The sequence below is a fragment of the Cyprinodon tularosa genome, unplaced genomic scaffold (genome assembly GCF_016077235.1).
Source record: "Cyprinodon tularosa strain WSP-4 unplaced genomic scaffold, ASM1607723v1 ctg112, whole genome shotgun sequence".
Lineage (NCBI taxonomy): Eukaryota > Metazoa > Chordata > Actinopteri > Cyprinodontiformes > Cyprinodontidae > Cyprinodon > Cyprinodon tularosa.
The window spans coordinates 911,041-929,041 of record NW_024037916.1 but is presented as its reverse complement, the minus strand read 5'-3'; the positions used below and the strand labels follow the sequence as shown (position 1 = coordinate 929,041).

At 39.8% G+C, this 18,001-nt stretch overlaps 2 protein-coding genes across 2 annotated transcripts; both read left to right on the top strand.

Moving 5' to 3' along the window:
• The first annotated feature begins 4,382 nt into the window (after positions 1-4,382).
• Positions 4,383-5,914, top strand: tal2 (T-cell acute lymphocytic leukemia 2). The gene is made up of 2 exons (XM_038300017.1): positions 4,383-4,555; positions 5,424-5,914. Exon 2 carries the CDS (start codon positions 5,428-5,430, stop codon positions 5,764-5,766), a length of 339 nt encoding a protein of 112 aa, XP_038155945.1. The 5' UTR covers positions 4,383-4,555; positions 5,424-5,427; the 3' UTR covers positions 5,767-5,914.
• Positions 5,915-14,677: 8,763 nt separating this feature from the next.
• On the top strand, positions 14,678-17,719 carry LOC119793000 (UDP-glucuronosyltransferase 2A2-like). Its single transcript, XM_038299907.1, has 6 exons — positions 14,678-15,479; positions 15,573-15,721; positions 15,854-15,985; positions 16,682-16,769; positions 17,031-17,250; positions 17,443-17,719. Exons 1-6 carry the CDS (start codon positions 14,768-14,770, stop codon positions 17,717-17,719), a joined length of 1,578 nt encoding a protein of 525 aa, XP_038155835.1. The 5' UTR covers positions 14,678-14,767.
• Positions 17,720-18,001: the final 282 nt, after the last annotated feature.

The following is an 18,001-nucleotide window of genomic DNA, read 5'->3' as shown; positions in this document are numbered from 1 at the left end:
GTGGGGCTTCTTTTTTATATATAATTTAGTGAAGCAATCCCCTTATCGTGCTCTCTCAGCATGTGAAGAGAGTGCTTATCTTCACGAGCCAGCAGACTGAAGCCAGTTCCCCCAGGAATGATCCCCAGACAAAGACAACCCTGGGGACACGGACTCCAAGCCTCCCTGATTCCGGCCAGCCGCCGAAGAGCCGACATCAATAACCCGACGGTGTCTTTTTTCTGCCTCGCTCCGGCCTGAGCGGCAGCGGTCAGACAAAGAGAGAGGAATGGGTTGTTTTTATTACTTTTCTCAGGAACAAAAGGAGCTGGTAGGGTGGTCAACGGAGGCTCTATTTGAGGGCGAGGTAAACAGCCGCCTAATGGTGCAGTAATGGTTCCTGAACATATTTGAGCACTGGACTGAATGGGCCGGCAGAGATAATGTGAGAACTAACAGGCTGTTTAAACCAAAGCATCTTTTAGACTGAGCTCTACTCCAGCTTCAGCTGTAAAGGTCACACTGTTGTTATCTCTCATCACAGACTGCATTTAAACCATCACCTGTGTGTTTTTCACTCTCCAGAATCAAGACTCACCAATTCGGTTTACAGATCAGAGAAAAATCGGACAAATAAACAGTTCTTGTGCAGAAACCTACAAATAAAAATCCCATTTAATGCTGAAACACCATCCAAAGCAACCATCTTTAAATGAATCCCTGACATTTAGGGTGAAAATAATTTTAGATGGATATTTAATTAATATTACAAATGGCATTATGTTGGACAATACAAATATAGATTTTTATATAAAGAATATTTTTATTTTTCAAACTGGAATTTATCAAGAAGTGATTGGATAATTATTTATCCACCAAGTTGCTACTGGATAAAGTCAACTTAGTCTTTAAAATACATTATTCTGGTGGTACTGTAACAAGTCGTTTTCTTCAATTAATGTTAGAATATTCAGATTTCTTCTGAGGGACTAACTTCAATCTGAACATATTATTTCCTCTTGTGACGATGCTGAAGTAAATGATTTGAAAGTCCTCCAGATAGCCTGTCTTTGTAGATGGATCCCTTCTCCAGCAGACCTGAATTAAATGACCAGTGAGGGAATTAAGCCAGAGTTGGCAGAAAAGTGATACATGGTTGAACCCATTGTACAGCTGCCATTTAGATCTTTTATCTACCCTTTACTCTCAGATCCCAAAAATAAACAAATCCCAGTCTTAAGTTACTGCTTCATGAAATCATTCATTACTAAAAAGAGTCTGCCTTTGTGCAATTCATGTCAATATGATAAAATATTTTTTTTTTAACAGTGTCCACTCTGGCGATGTGGCAATGAGAATAATTGTCTTGATGCCAAAAAGAGCTCAACAGATTTTACTTTCACAAGTGGAACAGTACGGCTATCACCATAGTGTTCCGCTTGATTTAAGCATATAAATTGCTTTATTATAATTCATGCAGAGCATTACAGATTTTATGGACACTGCAATGTAAGTAGAACTTTCGTGTTCTACTTACAGAAAAAAAGGATGCGTACTTCTTTTTAATGCCATATTTTTCCATGTCACACTGATTGCGTATTGAGAGGCTAAGACTAGACAGGCTGGGCAGATCTGTGCAGGTTTTTTTCACTTCTGTCTCTGTGCTACACAAAAATTAAAACTATTTTTCACAATTGACTTGGACAGATACTTCTCTTGAATTTTTTCTTTTCGGGGAGAGTGATAAATTGTGGTTTCTGTTCCTCGTTGTTTTTGTGCGGCTCAAAGTGGATCACTACTTTATCCGTTTTTTTCCCTCCTGAACTCCTATTATGGGTTAAGTATTATACACTCAAAAGTTTCAATGATAGTTTTTGCACAAGTCTGTCCCGCATGCTGTGTATGCTCTGTGTGACTCCAAAAAGTGACTCCCCATGCAATTAACAGATTTTATTGTGTATTTTCCCCCAAAGCAGCTGCGTTTTACTTTGTAACCTCGTCTTTCTTCTTGTCAGATCCACTTAAAATACACTTGGGGTATCTCAGGCGGAGCTACGCAAGCCAGCTTGCTTAAAATCGTGTTGAATGTGATCATCCCCATTGCCTTTCAATGAGCACTAAATGCCATGTCCTCGTTTGACACCCTTTTCTCTCAGATCGGACAAAAACTCGGATTCAGTGTTTTGGTTTTAGGGTTGGCTCATTATGACTGGTTAATGACTCCAAATGTAAACCCTTGAACTTGACTCAAGACTTGGGAATCAGGAATTGTGACTAGACTTAAAAGCTGCAGCATTTCAATGACCTCGGCATTGCAAAGTCAGATGTTATCTCAGAGAATTGTTTCTTGCTTGCCTGAAAGTGACTGGTTATGGACACTTTAACAACAATAACCATGTTCTCCTCTGTGTTTTGTTCATATGAACAGTGTTGAAATATTTTGCCTCTTAACACTGACGTACGGCTGACTAAATGCCAAATAAATAAAAGAACTGGTAAGAAGTCAAAGTAAGAAAGTTTTCCTTCTGTAGATCCAAGTAGAGGCTTTCATGAGCGGAGAGGTTACCCCAGCTTAAGTCTGTAACTCATAAAAATGACAAAAGTCACGGCTGCACAACTAAGCTGCTGGCCGGGCAAAGAGAAAGTAAATCTGTGATGAAGCCCAAACTCCCATGGTAACGAAAGGACCTGTAGAGATCTGGACAGGGCAGCTAGTAATGTTGCAGCCAAAAACAAAAATGCATTTATGAGAGAGAGGCAAGAAGAAATCCATTGATTGACATTCATTATAACTCCCTTTAATGTCCCTCACAGGGTTTAGAGAAAAGAAATGTGGGAAGAACGTCCGCTGGTTGGATAGGATCAAAGTTAGACTTTCAAGGTGTTGTGATGGACTAAATTAATAAGTTTTTCTGAGGAGGCCTTCCCCATCCCACGGTGCAGAACTGTATAAAATCTCCTTGAGGTTCCAAACATCTTAATACTTGAATTCCTACGGAATTAAAGCCAACGCTACTAGAAGCCTTGGAATGGTCGACTCAGAGTTCATACCTAGATCCACAATAAAAGGGATGAAAACTTCAGTCTGGACATGCAAGGCTAGTAGAGAGGAGGCATACAGTGGTGATGTCAGCTAAAGGTGCATCTACAAAGTGTTGACTCACCTGAATACAAATGCTGGCCCACTTTGGGGATTTTAATTTTAATTTGGAATTTTTTTTTCTTTCACTTCAAACTGATCCACCAGTCTATCTCATAAACTGCTAAACTGGACTTTAATTATAGTAATGGATAAAATGCTTAAATAAAAATGGCTTCCCTTAAAACAATTTTGGTCATGGACAGCATCACCGCTCTTTCTAAACCACCCAACTCCGAGTGCGTCTCCAGACCCAGAGTGGAGGCGGACAGCAGCAGAGAGCAGCGAGGCCCGACTTGCAGGTGCAGCCTCTTGGACATGCAGCAGGGCCCATGAATGGCCGATTTAGAGAAACGGCCCCCATTGGGGTCCATTCTCCAGGCCCAGGGCTAATCCCGGAGCCTAATCGGATTATGTAAATTCCTACTCCACACACACAGTTTTCTGGAAGGCTGCGTCTCTGAAACAACACTTGAAGGGTGTAAAAAAAAAAAAGAAGACAGTGACAATTGGTTAAACTGGACTTGTTATTTTATGTCATTGGAGGTTGAAAGTGGCAGCCAGGGGTGTGTGTGTATGGGGGGGCGAGTGAGAAGTGTCTGCTGAGATAGGAGTCTGTGGCCCCCATGTTTCCTCTGTAATTTATGTGCGGCCCCTTGGAATCGCTCAACAAGATTACCATAGTCATAACAAAACACATATTGTTCGACTGTCAATCTGCATGTGGTATTTTTACCTTTTGTGGCCCAATCAGTGTGAATTTAAAAGCAGAGCTGCAGGTCTTTCCTCTTGGTCCAGGGGACGGTGGGCTGTCCATGTCTAATGTCAGAGGAACAGAAAGGAATAAGTGTCCATAACAGTAAAGGAACAGTCAGAACGTCTCAGTTTCACATCAATAGGACATTTCTTAACTTCAGAGGGATCATTTAGGGATTAATTTACCAGTGAATCATACAAGCAGCACAAACAATCTTCTAAAAGTTTTTTTAGGTCAGAAAGCTGCAAAAAAAGGAAAGATAATAAATACATAATAAAAAGGCCTTATTTTAATAATTTTAAAAATGAAGCACAAAAGCATGAGAACATTAAAACCCTTCAAGAGTCGTGACCTCTGATGAGCAACATCAATAAGTCACATCTATTTATTTAAAATAATAGAAAGTGAAGGGGGGGGGGGTTACTCTGCAACAATCACAATGAAGACAGGGGCTCCACGACGTCACACACTGGAGCTCGCCTTGCTATAAAATGCAGGATGCGAGCAGACAGCAGGCTCACCCCTGCTCCCTGCATCCCTCCCTGTCCGTGTCTTCTTCCCTCTCACTCCACCGGATCCTGGTGCGGATAAGGAGATTTAACTAAAGGAGACCCGGACACCCATGACCTGTGGAGGAGCACTCTGGCTTCTGAGATTTCTGCACATTTCTACACAAACAGGTCAGATATTTATTATTTTATTAAAGAAGTCCTCATGCTGCCAGTTAAGTCAATGAGGAATTTATTAACAAGTGGGGAGAAAATATAGAAGAAGCATGTTCCTCCTCTATATAGGAGTCATTTATAGAAAGGGGGAAAAAAATCACTTAAGATAAATTTTATTTTTTCATTCATTTCTTTGCAAAAAAAACAAAAAAATTATTTCTTTATTATTCTGAATTAAAAATAACGAATACATAATGAATATTGTAGCCTTATTACTCTTGTATAACATGTGTGCCTCATATTACCAAAACAATCAGGATTACATAATGCCTATAAAGCTTTACACAGTTGTCTGGTGCTGAACGAGACAAGAAAGTGTTGTTTAAAACGTAAAAATAAAATTTAATACAGACTTTGATTAATTCTGTTTATTTATAACTAAGATCAGATGTAATGGGTTATAGTTCAAATTGAATGTGTCATTATTCTTAGGATGATATTTGTTGTAAACTATATGAGTGAATTTTTAATTCAATTGAATATATTCAGATATTTTTGAAATAAATTTGATCTAAATGCACTTTACATGAAACACGGACATAATTCATTCTCTGTGATAGAAGGTAATTTATAAGGTAATTTATGCTGATGTAATCATAAGAACAAATAAACACTACAACAAAAGAAAAGTCTAATTCTGTTTATAATGTCATGGGGTCAAAGGTCTTTTTTTTTAAATGAAGTGCAAAATTTAAAAAAATAAATTTAAAATAAACCCTCTAAATTTGAAGAAAATGTTTGCATAAAGTTTACAGACTTTAGAGGCCTGTAATTTTTCAGCTGATAAACTCACTTATATTTACCTGTCTTTTATTGTTCTCAGCATTATGACCAGGAAGGTGTTCACCAACACGAGGGAGCGCTGGCGCCAACACAATGTCAACACTGCCTTTGCAGAGCTCCGCAAGCTCATCCCCACCCATCCTCCTGAGAAGAAACTGAGCAAGAACGAGATCCTGCGCCTGGCGATGCGCTACATCAACTTCCTAGTGCAGCTGCTGGAGAGCCAGAGTGGCCAGCCGGCCAGCCACTCCTCCACCGCCCTGCTCACCTTCCTGAAAGGGAACATGGAGCGGCTGCACTCGCCTCCCCATCCCTGGACCACGACGAGTGACACCGAGGCTCCATCGCCGGGCTCCAGCTGTGAAAGCTCTGAGCCCTGGTAGAGCCACATCTGGACAGGAGAACAAGAAGATAGAGCAGATTGTGTTGTGGACCCCAACATGGCTGATGAGAAGGGTGAAAAAGAGTTTGTTTTATGCATCAAAGTAAACCATATTCCCTTCATGTCTCCATGATATCATTCCTTGTTTTTTTGGAACCGATTTAAAAACGAAGGAAGCGGCATTCCATCTTTTCCTGATGAGGATAATGAAGGAATGGAGGATTATGGATTTTCAAAACAACTAAACCTGATCTTTTGACTCATTTATTAAGGTTGGCTTCAGAGAAACCATTTTTCTTTTTTTCTTCATAATTCAGAAGCTTATTTCTAATGTTTGGGTCAAACTGACAATCTAATTTCAGTGATTCCTTGCAGATACATTTTGTTTTGTTGGTTTTCTGTAAAACATGCATGTGATATGGCCAAAGATACTGATCAGATTGTCAGCTGTGATAAGTGTGTTAATTATCTATCTTATGCCTCTTTACTAATTTATTTTGTTCTTCTTGTGAATGTCTTATTTATTTTACTATTTATTCAATAAAAAATTTGTAAATAATTAAATTTTTTGTGTATTTATGGGAGCCCCCTTACTTCCCTGTAGAGGGTCTTTTTGTTCACAAATTGTAAACCCAAATCTACCTTTGTCCCCAGTAGAAATTGTTACCTCTACATTAATGTTGAATTGAATATTGAATTGAATATTTGAGGCATGTCGACTGAAGACTTCTCACCATCTAGAAAAAGAAATAAATTCAGTTCGGAATATCCTGCTGACCCCTGGAAACATTAGGTCAATCCCTTTGAGCTCCATTCGGGATGAGGACAGGATTAATCCCAGGTTCATCAGACACTTCTGTCATAACTGCTTCCAGGAAAATCAGTCTATAGATCCTGCTGACATTCACCCAGTCAGAACTTTATTTATCATTGCAAAGATGAGAACAAGACAATCGTAGCACACAGCTCGATATTCTGCCCTTTTCCGATCTAGAAAAGGTTTCTCTCACTGACTTAAAGCCTGAAAAACAAACTGTTAATCGAAACAAGTTATAGACAATTGAGGAGAATAGTAAATGTTGAATTAAGGAGTCTGACTTGTTATGGGAATAATTATTTTCTGTCCCAAACAAATAGTAAACGACTGCTCTGAATCATACATTGTGCCCTTGCAGGTGTAAAGACTTGAGTGAACATGTTTATAAAGTAAGTAAAAGCAAAATCAGCACTAATAAATCACTATATGTAAGGGGAATTAAAAGAAAATGTAATTTTTCCACCACAGAAACAATCTAAGATAATGTTGGTAGTTTTCTTAACAAAATTCAACACTTTTCCAGATCATTTTCAGATTTTTTTTCTGAGCTGCCAAATTGACTTTCTCAATTCCATTTTAATGTAGTGAAAAAATGGATTCAGATCTTTAAAGTATAGTTTAAGGTCATTCCTCTGCAACCAGTTCTGGAAAAGACTCTACTAAAGTGAAAACGGATTCTCCACCCCTCTGCTTAGAAATCGTTAGTAAGGCTTGACAAAAATGTCAGTCGGGTTTTGGTTATTTAACCACATTATGAATCGCAGATGAAGTTTAACTTCAAGTATTTGTACAGTTCAGTAGAAATTCAGTAGAAACTTAGTTAAAATTTAGTTAAAATGTTAGAACTGTAAATATAAAGTGATATGTTTATATTACTGTTTTTATGTATTTTTTAATGTTTTCAAGGCTGCACTTTAAAAAAATTAAATTGTCTGGAGAGCTGTTCTTACCGAAATGTCTTTTTGTTTACATTCGTGTACACAAAATGACAAAATAAATCTGTCTAACTCTAAATGGCTTTGTGCGTCTATACTGTCACTAAGTCAAAATAACAAAAACTGAAGAAACTAACTATTCATTTTCGTTTCCTTGTATGAACTTACAACATGTGATAATCCCAATGTGTTTTACACAGATAATCATATCATAGTCATACTGGTAAAATGTTCTATCTAAGGAAAACCAGCTGATTACACTGCTGAGTCATTAACTTTGCTGGATGCGCCCCTCCTGGATGAGCATGTGTTGACAGTAGATATTTACTTGCATTGTATCGTTTCTGTAGATATTTCTGTGCCATTTTATTTAAAAAAGTCTAATTTATTTTCCTATTCAATTATTTCCCGTATTGAGGCAGTCGTAAAACAAATCGTAAAAGCAATTCTAAAACCTTAAAACAGCAAAGGAACCCTGTAATAGTAAAATCTTCTTTTTAAACAGGAGATGTACAATGAATTTATTTTTTACGTATGGGCTGGTTATACCGCCCGCAGCAGTGTGTTGCAGTGAGTTTGTCGCAGGTATGACGCAGACATTTATGATTTATGCTCAATTTTGAAGTGTGGTGTGCGCTGTTATTCCACGCCACAACGCAGAGGAACAATCACAAATTAGCTGTGGGTCTAGATACGGTTGAGGCGGTGAGGAAGTGGGGGCAAGTTTGTCCGACAACGGAAGGACATGAGGGCGAAAAAGAGCGGGGATCCAGGTGGAAAACGGGTCGCAGCATTCTCACGCACTTCGTTCTTCTAGCTGGTCCATCTTCACAAGTCGTTTTCACAAGCTGGTAAGGTACCAAACATGAAATATGCATGAGTAGAGTGGATGTAGATTTGACCAATCAGAGGCCTCCTGTCTGCAGCGCTGTCTGCAGTCACCTACAATTTTGGTACAGCAGAGCATCTGCGGAGGGGACGGGGACGTCTCTGTGTTCACCGCCACACCTACACAGATGACCTAGTTTCAAAGTATAATTCAGCCTTTATTTCTTATCAAGAACAAAATGAAAATGGGCATAATCAGATGATCATGAATTTTTATAAAGTTTAGATGCAAATTAAAACTGGAAGACTCGTCCCAGCATCACCTGCATTTAGTCAGCTCACCATGCGCCTCTGCTCCGGCCAATCACTGTCAAGCTCTCATTCCTCTTCAGCCAGCCGTCCGGTAAGGGTCTGCTTAAAGCTGTCCATTCACAGACTGCCCTGGTCTTCAGCTGAGCTTCAACCCATCTCCTCCATCATGCTCTCTAGCTCCTTCTGGCTTCTTCTCCATCACCAGTGTCTGGATTCTGGGGGAAGACATATCTAATCTTAATCTCATAATGATCATCTAAACTCATCCCATTCGCAAATTCCATGTCTTCTGCCGGTGTCAGAGCACCAAAGAACAGTCAGATTCATTGATACATATCTCTAATTGCCACTCAAAGTGTTAAAAATGGATTGGGTTTATTTTAGAGTTTTTTGGGAGCTTGGGATACATTCAAAAAGGAAAAAATGGATCTTATTTCATAAAAATGACCCAAGCCACAAGAAAAAACTTTAACTTCACACTATTGATGAGTGATTAGAGAAGCAGAGCTGCTGCTTCTTTGTACCAACAAAGCTAAGAGAGGTATGTTTCTTTGCAGCCGCGGAGATGACCATGTGGACACAAAGCTGACCTCTGCTCTTTGTCCGCTGACCAGAGGCCTGGGAGAGGAGCGGCTCAATGTGCCCGCTTAACTTGCAACCCCTGAGGTCAGAGGTTGCTCTGAAGTCAAACGCTGTCCAGCTGATCAGTGTAAAGACAACATTGTTAGAGGGAAGGTTTGGCAGGGCTGACATTATATATACTGACCCAGAATGAAGGAATTCATGGGATGATCAACACCATCCTCTTTGACAAAGATTAATTCCCTTCAGTTTGAATGTCTTAAAATGATCCATAAATAATGAGTAAAAGTGAAAAGCTTTTATTCCAATTATATATTTCACATTCATTAAGCCCTAGACTTTTCCATGAGCCTTTTACAGAATTGCCAAGACATGTTTGCAATAAAACAAACAAAGGACTGCTAAAACTAACATTTGTAATTGGGAGAACCTAATCTCTCTTTCTGAAACATTGTTTGCAGACTTTACGGCTAACATCAGACGTGTTCACAGTTGTCTTCTTTCAGGTTTATTGAAGCCGTTGTCGGACATTTAAATGCTTAAATGTCTGTATTGACCCTGTGTCCCATCTTTGGGCTAAAGATTGTTCCTCACTGAGCTGAAGAGTAAACAGTGATCTGACTCAGGGAGCTTTAAACGAGGGCGTTAAACTCTGACTAAAGGGATGTAAACGAAGCCGAGTGCAGCTGGAAGCCTGTGGGAAATGACAGGTGACTCTTTGTAATGATGCTCAAAATAAAATAATGTAGAGGATACAGAGGATACGGCACAGGAGCTGTCAGATCAGCCCACAGAATGGGTTTAAGGAGTATTTGCTTTTTGTGTAATTTCACTGCACATTGATACATTTTAAGTAAATAAAAATAAAAAGAAATATTGGAAGAACTAGTTGATATGTCCTTTTCCTTATAATTTTGTTCACAATGTTAGCAACTGCACCTCTGTGTAAGCCAAGAGGAATCCTGAGAAGTGGAATCCATTGGGAGCCAATATTAAATCTGAACTAGAGAGAAATGCTGTCATGGTAGAAAATGTTCTTCGTTAAACGAAGCCAACAAATCATGTCTGAATGTCACTTTTTTTTCTGCACAGTTAGAAAAACAGAAAATAATAACAAATCTGCATGCCTCTCACTCCCTCCTCCGAGTGCATTTTCCTGATTGACTATTCCGTCCCAAGCATGTGGGTAATCGTCTATTGAGAGCACATTTCCTTATCAGCGTCTAGCACGCTGTCTGAATCCGTTATCACAATGGAGCAGATCAGTGCAGGCAGCCCCTCTCTCTCCCGGCTGAGGCGCTCCATAAAAAGAGAATTTCTGGAGTTGGGTGCCAGCCGATAGGCCCTGAGCTCTTTATCCCCTTAAAGCCAATTCACCCTTTGCATGTTTAAATATCTCAGCTCAACCCCTGCCCTTCCTCTCCCATCACAGCACTCGAGCCCCCCTGCCTCCTCCTTCTCCTCCTCGTGCTCCTTCACCCCTCAGCGGCTGCAGAGGTCCAGGCCTAAACTGCTGGTGTAATCGACCTGCGATGTGGAAGCAGATGCAGGTGCAGAGCTGGATGGCTGCTGAGGGGAGGGGAGTCCTCCATTGTTGGGCTGGACAGCACCCTCTCTCTTCTGGAGCACCCTCTGATAGAAGGAGGGGGTGCACATAGACAATCCCGTATCCTAATCTGATTATGCAAATGTCTACTTCAAAAGGCAACACTCTGTAACCCTCAGCAAGTGGTGGAAGACAGTCCAAGGAGGCATAGGAAGCAGAGGGAATGTTGGAAGTAAATGCATGGTAAATTCCTATAAAATTGAATGACAAGGAAACAAAAATGTAGATTTTACTACAGATATTTTTCCATTTACATTTCTACTCCTCCTTTCTACCAGGAGAAGGGTCCAGAGTAAAAAATAATTTGAACGGATTCACTCACTTAATTGAATTTTGATTACCGGTATATTCTGTATTCAAATACCGATAGTTTTTCCAGCTGCTCCAGAATCCGGGGTTAAAAGGAAATCTAAAATGTTAATGAGGAGGGACAAAGTTCCAAGCTTCATATGCTGGGCACTTTGGGCTAATGCTCAAACAACCGAGAGGGACATTTTCCAAAGAAAATGGATTCTACGAAAATCAAACCACCTTTATAATCTAAGAGATGGACCCTTCCGCACCTCAGACATTTCTATAAATCAGCTTCTCATACCTACTGGTACATATCTGTAGCTTTGGAGGGGAAAAAGGTTGAGACTACAACAACAGTTTCTAAGTGGCTGCAGTTTCAAACACAAAAGTTTATTATATTTATAGGTGCAGACCAGTGCCCCTCATCTTCACTCAGATCATCAGCCAGTCCCTGGAGCTCTGATAGCTTTCCTCCATCTTCAAATGCTCCACTATCAGCCACCGTTAGATGGCTGATAGTGGAGCTATCTGACCTGTAACAGTGACGAGTGAGTGGATTTGAAGCACATCACTTGCCACCTGCTGGACTATGCAGTCAAATTAGGATTACACCTCACCCTCTTCCTCTAAAACCATCTGATATATGCCAGGATCCTGTTTGTAGACTTCAGCTCAGCCTTTAACACCTTAGACCCAGGCATCCTCAACATTAACAATGAGTTGGCATACAGACAGAAAGGGCTTTGTTAACTCCTTGGAGCTACAACCCAATCAACACTGTAGGGTTGAGGGTGATCATTTTGACTGGCTGATTGGAGATGGATAGAGCCAAGTATGAGTCAATCCTGAAACATAACCCATCAGAAGCTGCTGAAGATTTGAGACTTAAACATACATTTACATTGATAAGGAGAATTCCTGCCTCAAGTGGAGGAGTTTAAGTATTGATCGAGGATCAGTGTGGCTGCTGCTATAACGCAGAGGATTCACAGGTCTGTTGTGGTGAAGAGAGATGAGTGAAAACGCAACGCTCTTGTTTTATCACTAAGTCTACAAAAACGCGGTTACTACAATTAATATTGGGCTACGAAACTAGTCGCAATTAAAAACTAAATATTATCTATGCTAAAACAGACAAAAGCTTTAAATTGAAGAAAGTTTTTAATTTATTTAACTTGAGAAATGTAAGTAACCATTGTTAGCATCTTAAAGTAATATTTAATTCTGAAGTATAATACATTTTATCAAGAAAAACATCTTCTTTTATAAAACTGAATATTCTGAGCAGGCAGGATTGTATAAAAATGGACAAGCAAGACTGTAAACTATCAAAAATCTAAGACACAGCCAACTAAAAAAGAAAGTGCCAGGGTGTCCCTTTTATCAATACTTCGTTGCTATTACAGTTTTCTTTTTTTGATGACCCTTTGAGGCAGTTCAGCTATAAAAGCAGGTTTCATTTCTTTTATAGAGTATAAAAACAATGTTTAGATGAAATAGAATACAGTGAATAGTGTATTTACTGTCATAAACCAGGAAAGATGTACCCAGTATTTAAGGCAAGTTGGACAAGGGGAAGTTTCAACTCATTTAACTCATTTAACAACAGAAAAATAATAAAACAGAACGGAACTCGGGCTGCTTAGAATAAGCGTAACGGAGAGGCTGCAGAAGGGGGACGGGGCACCGCCCAATCACTGACACTCTAGAGGGAGAAACACAGGTAAGTGACCATGAAATAGTTTAACAGTTCAGTCCATCCTCTCCGAGGAAGGCAGGATCCAATCGATGGATAGCCAAACGAGATACAGTCAAGAGCCGCCCAGAGTGTCCCCAATGCAGCAACGCCAGTGAGCAGGCAGGAGACTGATCCAGGTCAAACAAACAGTTCAGAACCGGACAGTTCCGCGATCCAGGAGCCCAAACAGGGGTTCCAATCCAAACAGGAACAGATGGAATCCAGGAATCCTTAGAGCGTTCAAGCAGGTTCAGAGTTCTATGAGTCCAGCAGCGAGCTCAGACAGACATGCTCAGATGGAGACAGGCAGGCTCAGTGTTAGAGAGGAACATAGACAAGACTTGGTAACAGGATAAATGCCGAACTTTAAACCGGGCTCCACCTTGGAGTCAGGCTTACGGGGATTAAAACTGACCTTTCCCGTATTCCGAGCCAAAACCCTGAGGGATTCGTGGAGAAGGACCAGAACCTGTTCTCCCCCCGCACGCCGAGCCAAAACCCTGAGGACTCAGCAGACAAGAGCCGTGATATGACCAGGAGACAGGAGACAAACACAAAACCTATCAATCCACTGGCCTCCAAGACTCAGAATATGAACCAGGAACTTAACTCTCATGAAACAAATATAAATAACTGACACGAAAACATAACACGAATAAACAAAGAATAGACGAATAATTAATCTGGCCCTGATAGCTTGGCTCAACCATATATATAGCAGAGGAAGCAGGTGAATAAGATCAATGATAATTAGAGAGCGGGGAGGCAACCACAGGTGAATGAACTGAGTAATTAGATAAGCTACCGCTGCGATCATGACATTTACAGTCCAGCTTTAACGTGTGGAAATCAAGTTAGGTTCAAGTTACTTTTCATGTTTTGGATGTTGTTATCTCCACAAACTTAAGACCAATAGTGTCCCTAACACAGTTGAGATCAAACCTACGCCCTTGCCCAGGTCGCCTCCTCGAGGGTGATCCCACCAGGAACGTCCTACCAGAAGGAGGCCCAGGGGACGACCCAGGACACACTGGAAAGACTATGTCTCTTTGCTGGCTTTGAAACGCCTCAGGCTTCCCTCAGCAGGAGGAGGTGTCTGCAAAGAGGGAAGTCTGGGAGTTTGCACTGATGCCCCCACAACATGGTCCCAGATGAAGCAGGAGACAACAACAAGTGTGATATACATTTAGGAGTGGATTACGTAAAGCTAGGGCCTGATGAAATTGTAAACATATTACCTAAATACTTTGAGGATAATATAGAAGTTATAGAAATTCAGTCAACTGAAGCAGAGAAACTTGCTCACAAACATGGAAGGCAAAGTTACGTATTTATTTTCTGTTTTAGACCACATTCATTCTGAGTATGAACTCAGAAGTTACTATCTTACATACAGTAGTAGTACTCTGATGTCCTAATACTTTTTAATGTTATGCTTTCACTTTTATTTTATTCTTTTTGTGAGTTTGATTCTATTTCTTTTAGATATTCTCGCCACAATGCACTGATCACTTGGTGGTTGTTGAGGTCTGAATCCATAAATATAATTGGTTGAATTATTGACAAAAGGTGATATTTACAGGAATAACTAAACTGATGAACAGGAAGTTGTATTAAAACTGGAATCTGGTAAAAAACGAATCCACTACTTGGTTGAATGACTCAAAACTAATCACCATGGAAATCATTAAACAGAATGGTTACACATATACAGCCAACTTCCTTCTATGACACATTAATGTACAAACCCACAGATCTGAGGTCATCCTTTCCCAGGGATGCTGTCCGTGATCCCTGCAGCTAAAAGTATTTTACCCACGACAAAGGCTTCAGGTTGGTCTCTTACAGCTGAAATTCTACTTCTTCTTTTACATCAACATTTATACTACAATGGAGCTGCATCTGTTTGTCCTGCTGCTTCTTTATGCAGCAAACAGAACAAATGGAGGGAATATTTTGGTGTGGTATACCGATGGAAGTAACTGGATTAATATGAAGCCGATTTTGGAGACACTGGTCGCTAGAGGACATCAGGTGACAGTTTTAGCACCAAACGCATCTACGATCATGAAGAGCACCGAACCCTCTGGATTCCAGTACGAACACTTTAACATCTCTGTCTCAATGGAATGGAAACGGAAGCTTAATGAGGAGTTCCTTCAGTTCTCCATGTACGATGTGGATCACATGAGCTACTATCAGATTTACAACAGATTTGTCAGTTTTATGAGGACTAACATGAGTTTTTTCCTGAAATTCTTGGATGGAGTGGTAAAATCAGAGCACATGATGGAGAAGCTGAGGAAGGGAAAGTACGACCTCCTTTTTGCTGATCCAATCTACCCTGGCAGTGACCTCATTGCTTATATTTTGGGGATCCCTCTTGTTTTTTCTTTGCGGTTTTCCTTAGCTCATAACTGGGAAAGGATGTGTGGTCAGCTACCTGCTCCACCTTCTTTTGTCCCTGGAGCTCTGAGCAAACTCACAGACAAGATGGACTTTTCAGAGAGATTGTGGAACGTTCTCTTCTACACTCTGCAGGATATCATTGTACAGAACTTTATGTTAAAAGAACTGGATAAATACTATTCCAGCATCAAAGGTGAGTTTGTTCAGAATCCAAGATAACAATTATCACACTATAATCAGTTTTAAATAAGTTTGTAGAAATAATCTATGAGCATGTTTGGATCAGGTACACCTGTCAGTGCCTGTAAGATTATGGGTAAGACAGACATCTGGCTTCTGAGAACCTACTGGGATTTTGATTTTCCTCGTCCATTTCTCCCCAACTTTAAATTTGTCGGAGGGATGCACTGCAGACCAGCTAAACCTTTGCCAAAGGTAGGAAAAACGATTCCCCTGATATAAGTCCTGATGTAAATAAACAGAAAATGAAGATTTCACAAGTCTGAGGTAAAAAAAGAAAACTGTTTGATGAATCACTGACTATGAAAAAAAAATCCTGTTTTGGAGGATATGGAAAGATTCGTCCAAAGCTCTGGAGATGCTGGGATCGTGGTCTTTTCACTAGGATCTAAGGTCAAGAACCTGACCACAGAGACGACGACCATGATAGCGTCGGCCCTCGCTCACATTCCCCAAAAGGTCAGAAAATCTCCAAGAATCATCTCAGATTAACTTTAGTTAAAATATTCCCTTTAGATTATCAATGATCTCCAGAAACAACATGTCATATCCACCCCATCTAACTCTGGGTTCCCTTGTAAAATCCTTCTTTTAGTTAAGAGTTATAATTAAACTCACATGGTTGGCTATAAAAAAACAAAACAAAAAGAAAAAACAAAAAATATGCTTGCATTTGGATTTAGACTTCTGTGATTCCCATTTAATGACATAGTTATTCTTTATTAGGTTCTTTGCCTATATTCAAAGCAGTGAATGATCATGAATTAGTGCATCTGTCTAATCTTATGACATATTATCTTATAACATATTATTTCTTACTTACTGCTCCTAAATACACAATTTGATTAGATTAGATTAGATTAGATCAAGTAATTTAGTTTGTTTCCTTAAAGGTAGAAACATTTAAAGATCTATATTGCCAGGCATTGGCTAATATAATTATTGATGCATATTCCTTTTTATTGATTTTATTTGCCCTCTTGATGACTTGTGTCCTTTAATTCCTATTTTATGATCTCATCCCAGGCAGCTTTTTGTAGTCATGTCATTTCATAGTGCAATATACATAAATGTTCATTATATTGGTTGTTTAACCAGTTTGTGTAGTGTACTAACTCACATTAGTAAAAAAGTTTTCCTGTTTTATGGTTGTAGGTGGTGTGGCGATACAGTGGAGAGAAACCGAAAACTCTGGGTTCAAACACAAGAATTTACGACTGGATTCCACAAAATGACCTGCTAGGTGAGGAACATTAAGTGTCAGCCTCCTTTTAGGAAAGCATGAAGGGAAATAAACATCACACCAAACTAGAATATATAACAAAAAGCTCTCAATTCAGGCAGACACTGATTTACTGTACTGCTGTTGTGGGTTTTTTTTCCTCATAGTTCACTGGATTGCCACTTTGTACATACATTAAAACATCAGAGATACCTGTTTAGAAAACCTACATAGTCGTGATTTCTAATAACGACTTGGCTACTTAACTTTGGTTCCTATCAGGTCATCCTAAAACAAAAGCTTTCATTACTCATGGCGGAACAATCGGGATCTATGAGGCCATCTACCACGCCGTTCCCATGGTGGGGATCCCATTGTTTAGTGACCAGCCAGACAACATGGTGCACATGGAGGCTAAAGGAGCTGCAGTTACAGTAAAACTAAACAAAATAACAGCCGAGAGCCTGAGAGATGCTGTCAGTACTGTCATCAATGATGTATCGTAAGTCTACATGATCTGTATTAATATAAAGTGTAAGTAGTAAGATTAAACACCAATAGATGGCTCTGTTTCATCAATAGATTTTTCCAGCTATTCCAGCTTATTCTATAATAACTCTTTATAGTGAGAACTATAACAGCTAATCTTACCCTACCAAATGTGTTCCTTCATTTGTTTCAATTCTGCCCACAGCTTCAAAGAAAACATGAGACGACTGTCAAAAATCCACCATGATAGACCCATTAATCCTCTGGACGAGGCGGTTTTCTGGATCGAATACACAGTGAGAAACAAAGGAGCAAAGCAGCTGAGGGCCCAGGCCCATGAGCTCACTTGGTTCCAGTATCACAGCCTGGATGTTCTAACCTTCTTCCTCTCTGTGGTTTTGCTCCTCGTCTTCATATTCATGAGGACCTGCAGCTTGTGTTTTCAAGGGTGCAGCAAAAAGACAAAGAGAAAGGCTGAGTAAAGTAATTCAATAAAGATTAATCATTCTAGTGCATTACAGATTAAAAAAGAACGTTTCAGTCTTTTGAAATATTACACAAATTTCCTTCTGTAACAACCCGAGTAAAGAGACAAGCTCAGTCGAAAAAAGTACATGTTCTTTATTAAACAAAAGATCCTTTTCTTCTCTTTCTACAATGCTGATGACCTAAGATAGAAAAAATTATATTTACACTCTGACATTGGTGGATGGCGAACAAACCCGCATAACCAGAACAAGAAAGTTGCACACTTATATAACGCT

What these genes read in the sequence shown, in the direction of transcription:
- tal2 (XM_038300017.1), top strand. Translation starts at nt 5,428, where the DNA reads ATGACCAGGAAGGTGTTCACCAACACGAGGGAGCGCTGGCGCCAACAC.
- LOC119793000 (XM_038299907.1), top strand. Translation starts at nt 14,768, where the DNA reads ATGGAGCTGCATCTGTTTGTCCTGCTGCTTCTTTATGCAGCAAACAGA. An exon ending in ATACTATTCCAGCATCAAAG is followed by an intron (nt 15,480 to 15,572) that starts GTGAGTTTGTTC and finishes TGTTTGGATCAG; the next exon opens with GTACACCTGTCAGTGCCTGT. An exon ending in ACTGTCATCAATGATGTATC is followed by an intron (nt 17,251 to 17,442) that starts GTAAGTCTACAT and finishes TTCTGCCCACAG; the next exon opens with CTTCAAAGAAAACATGAGAC.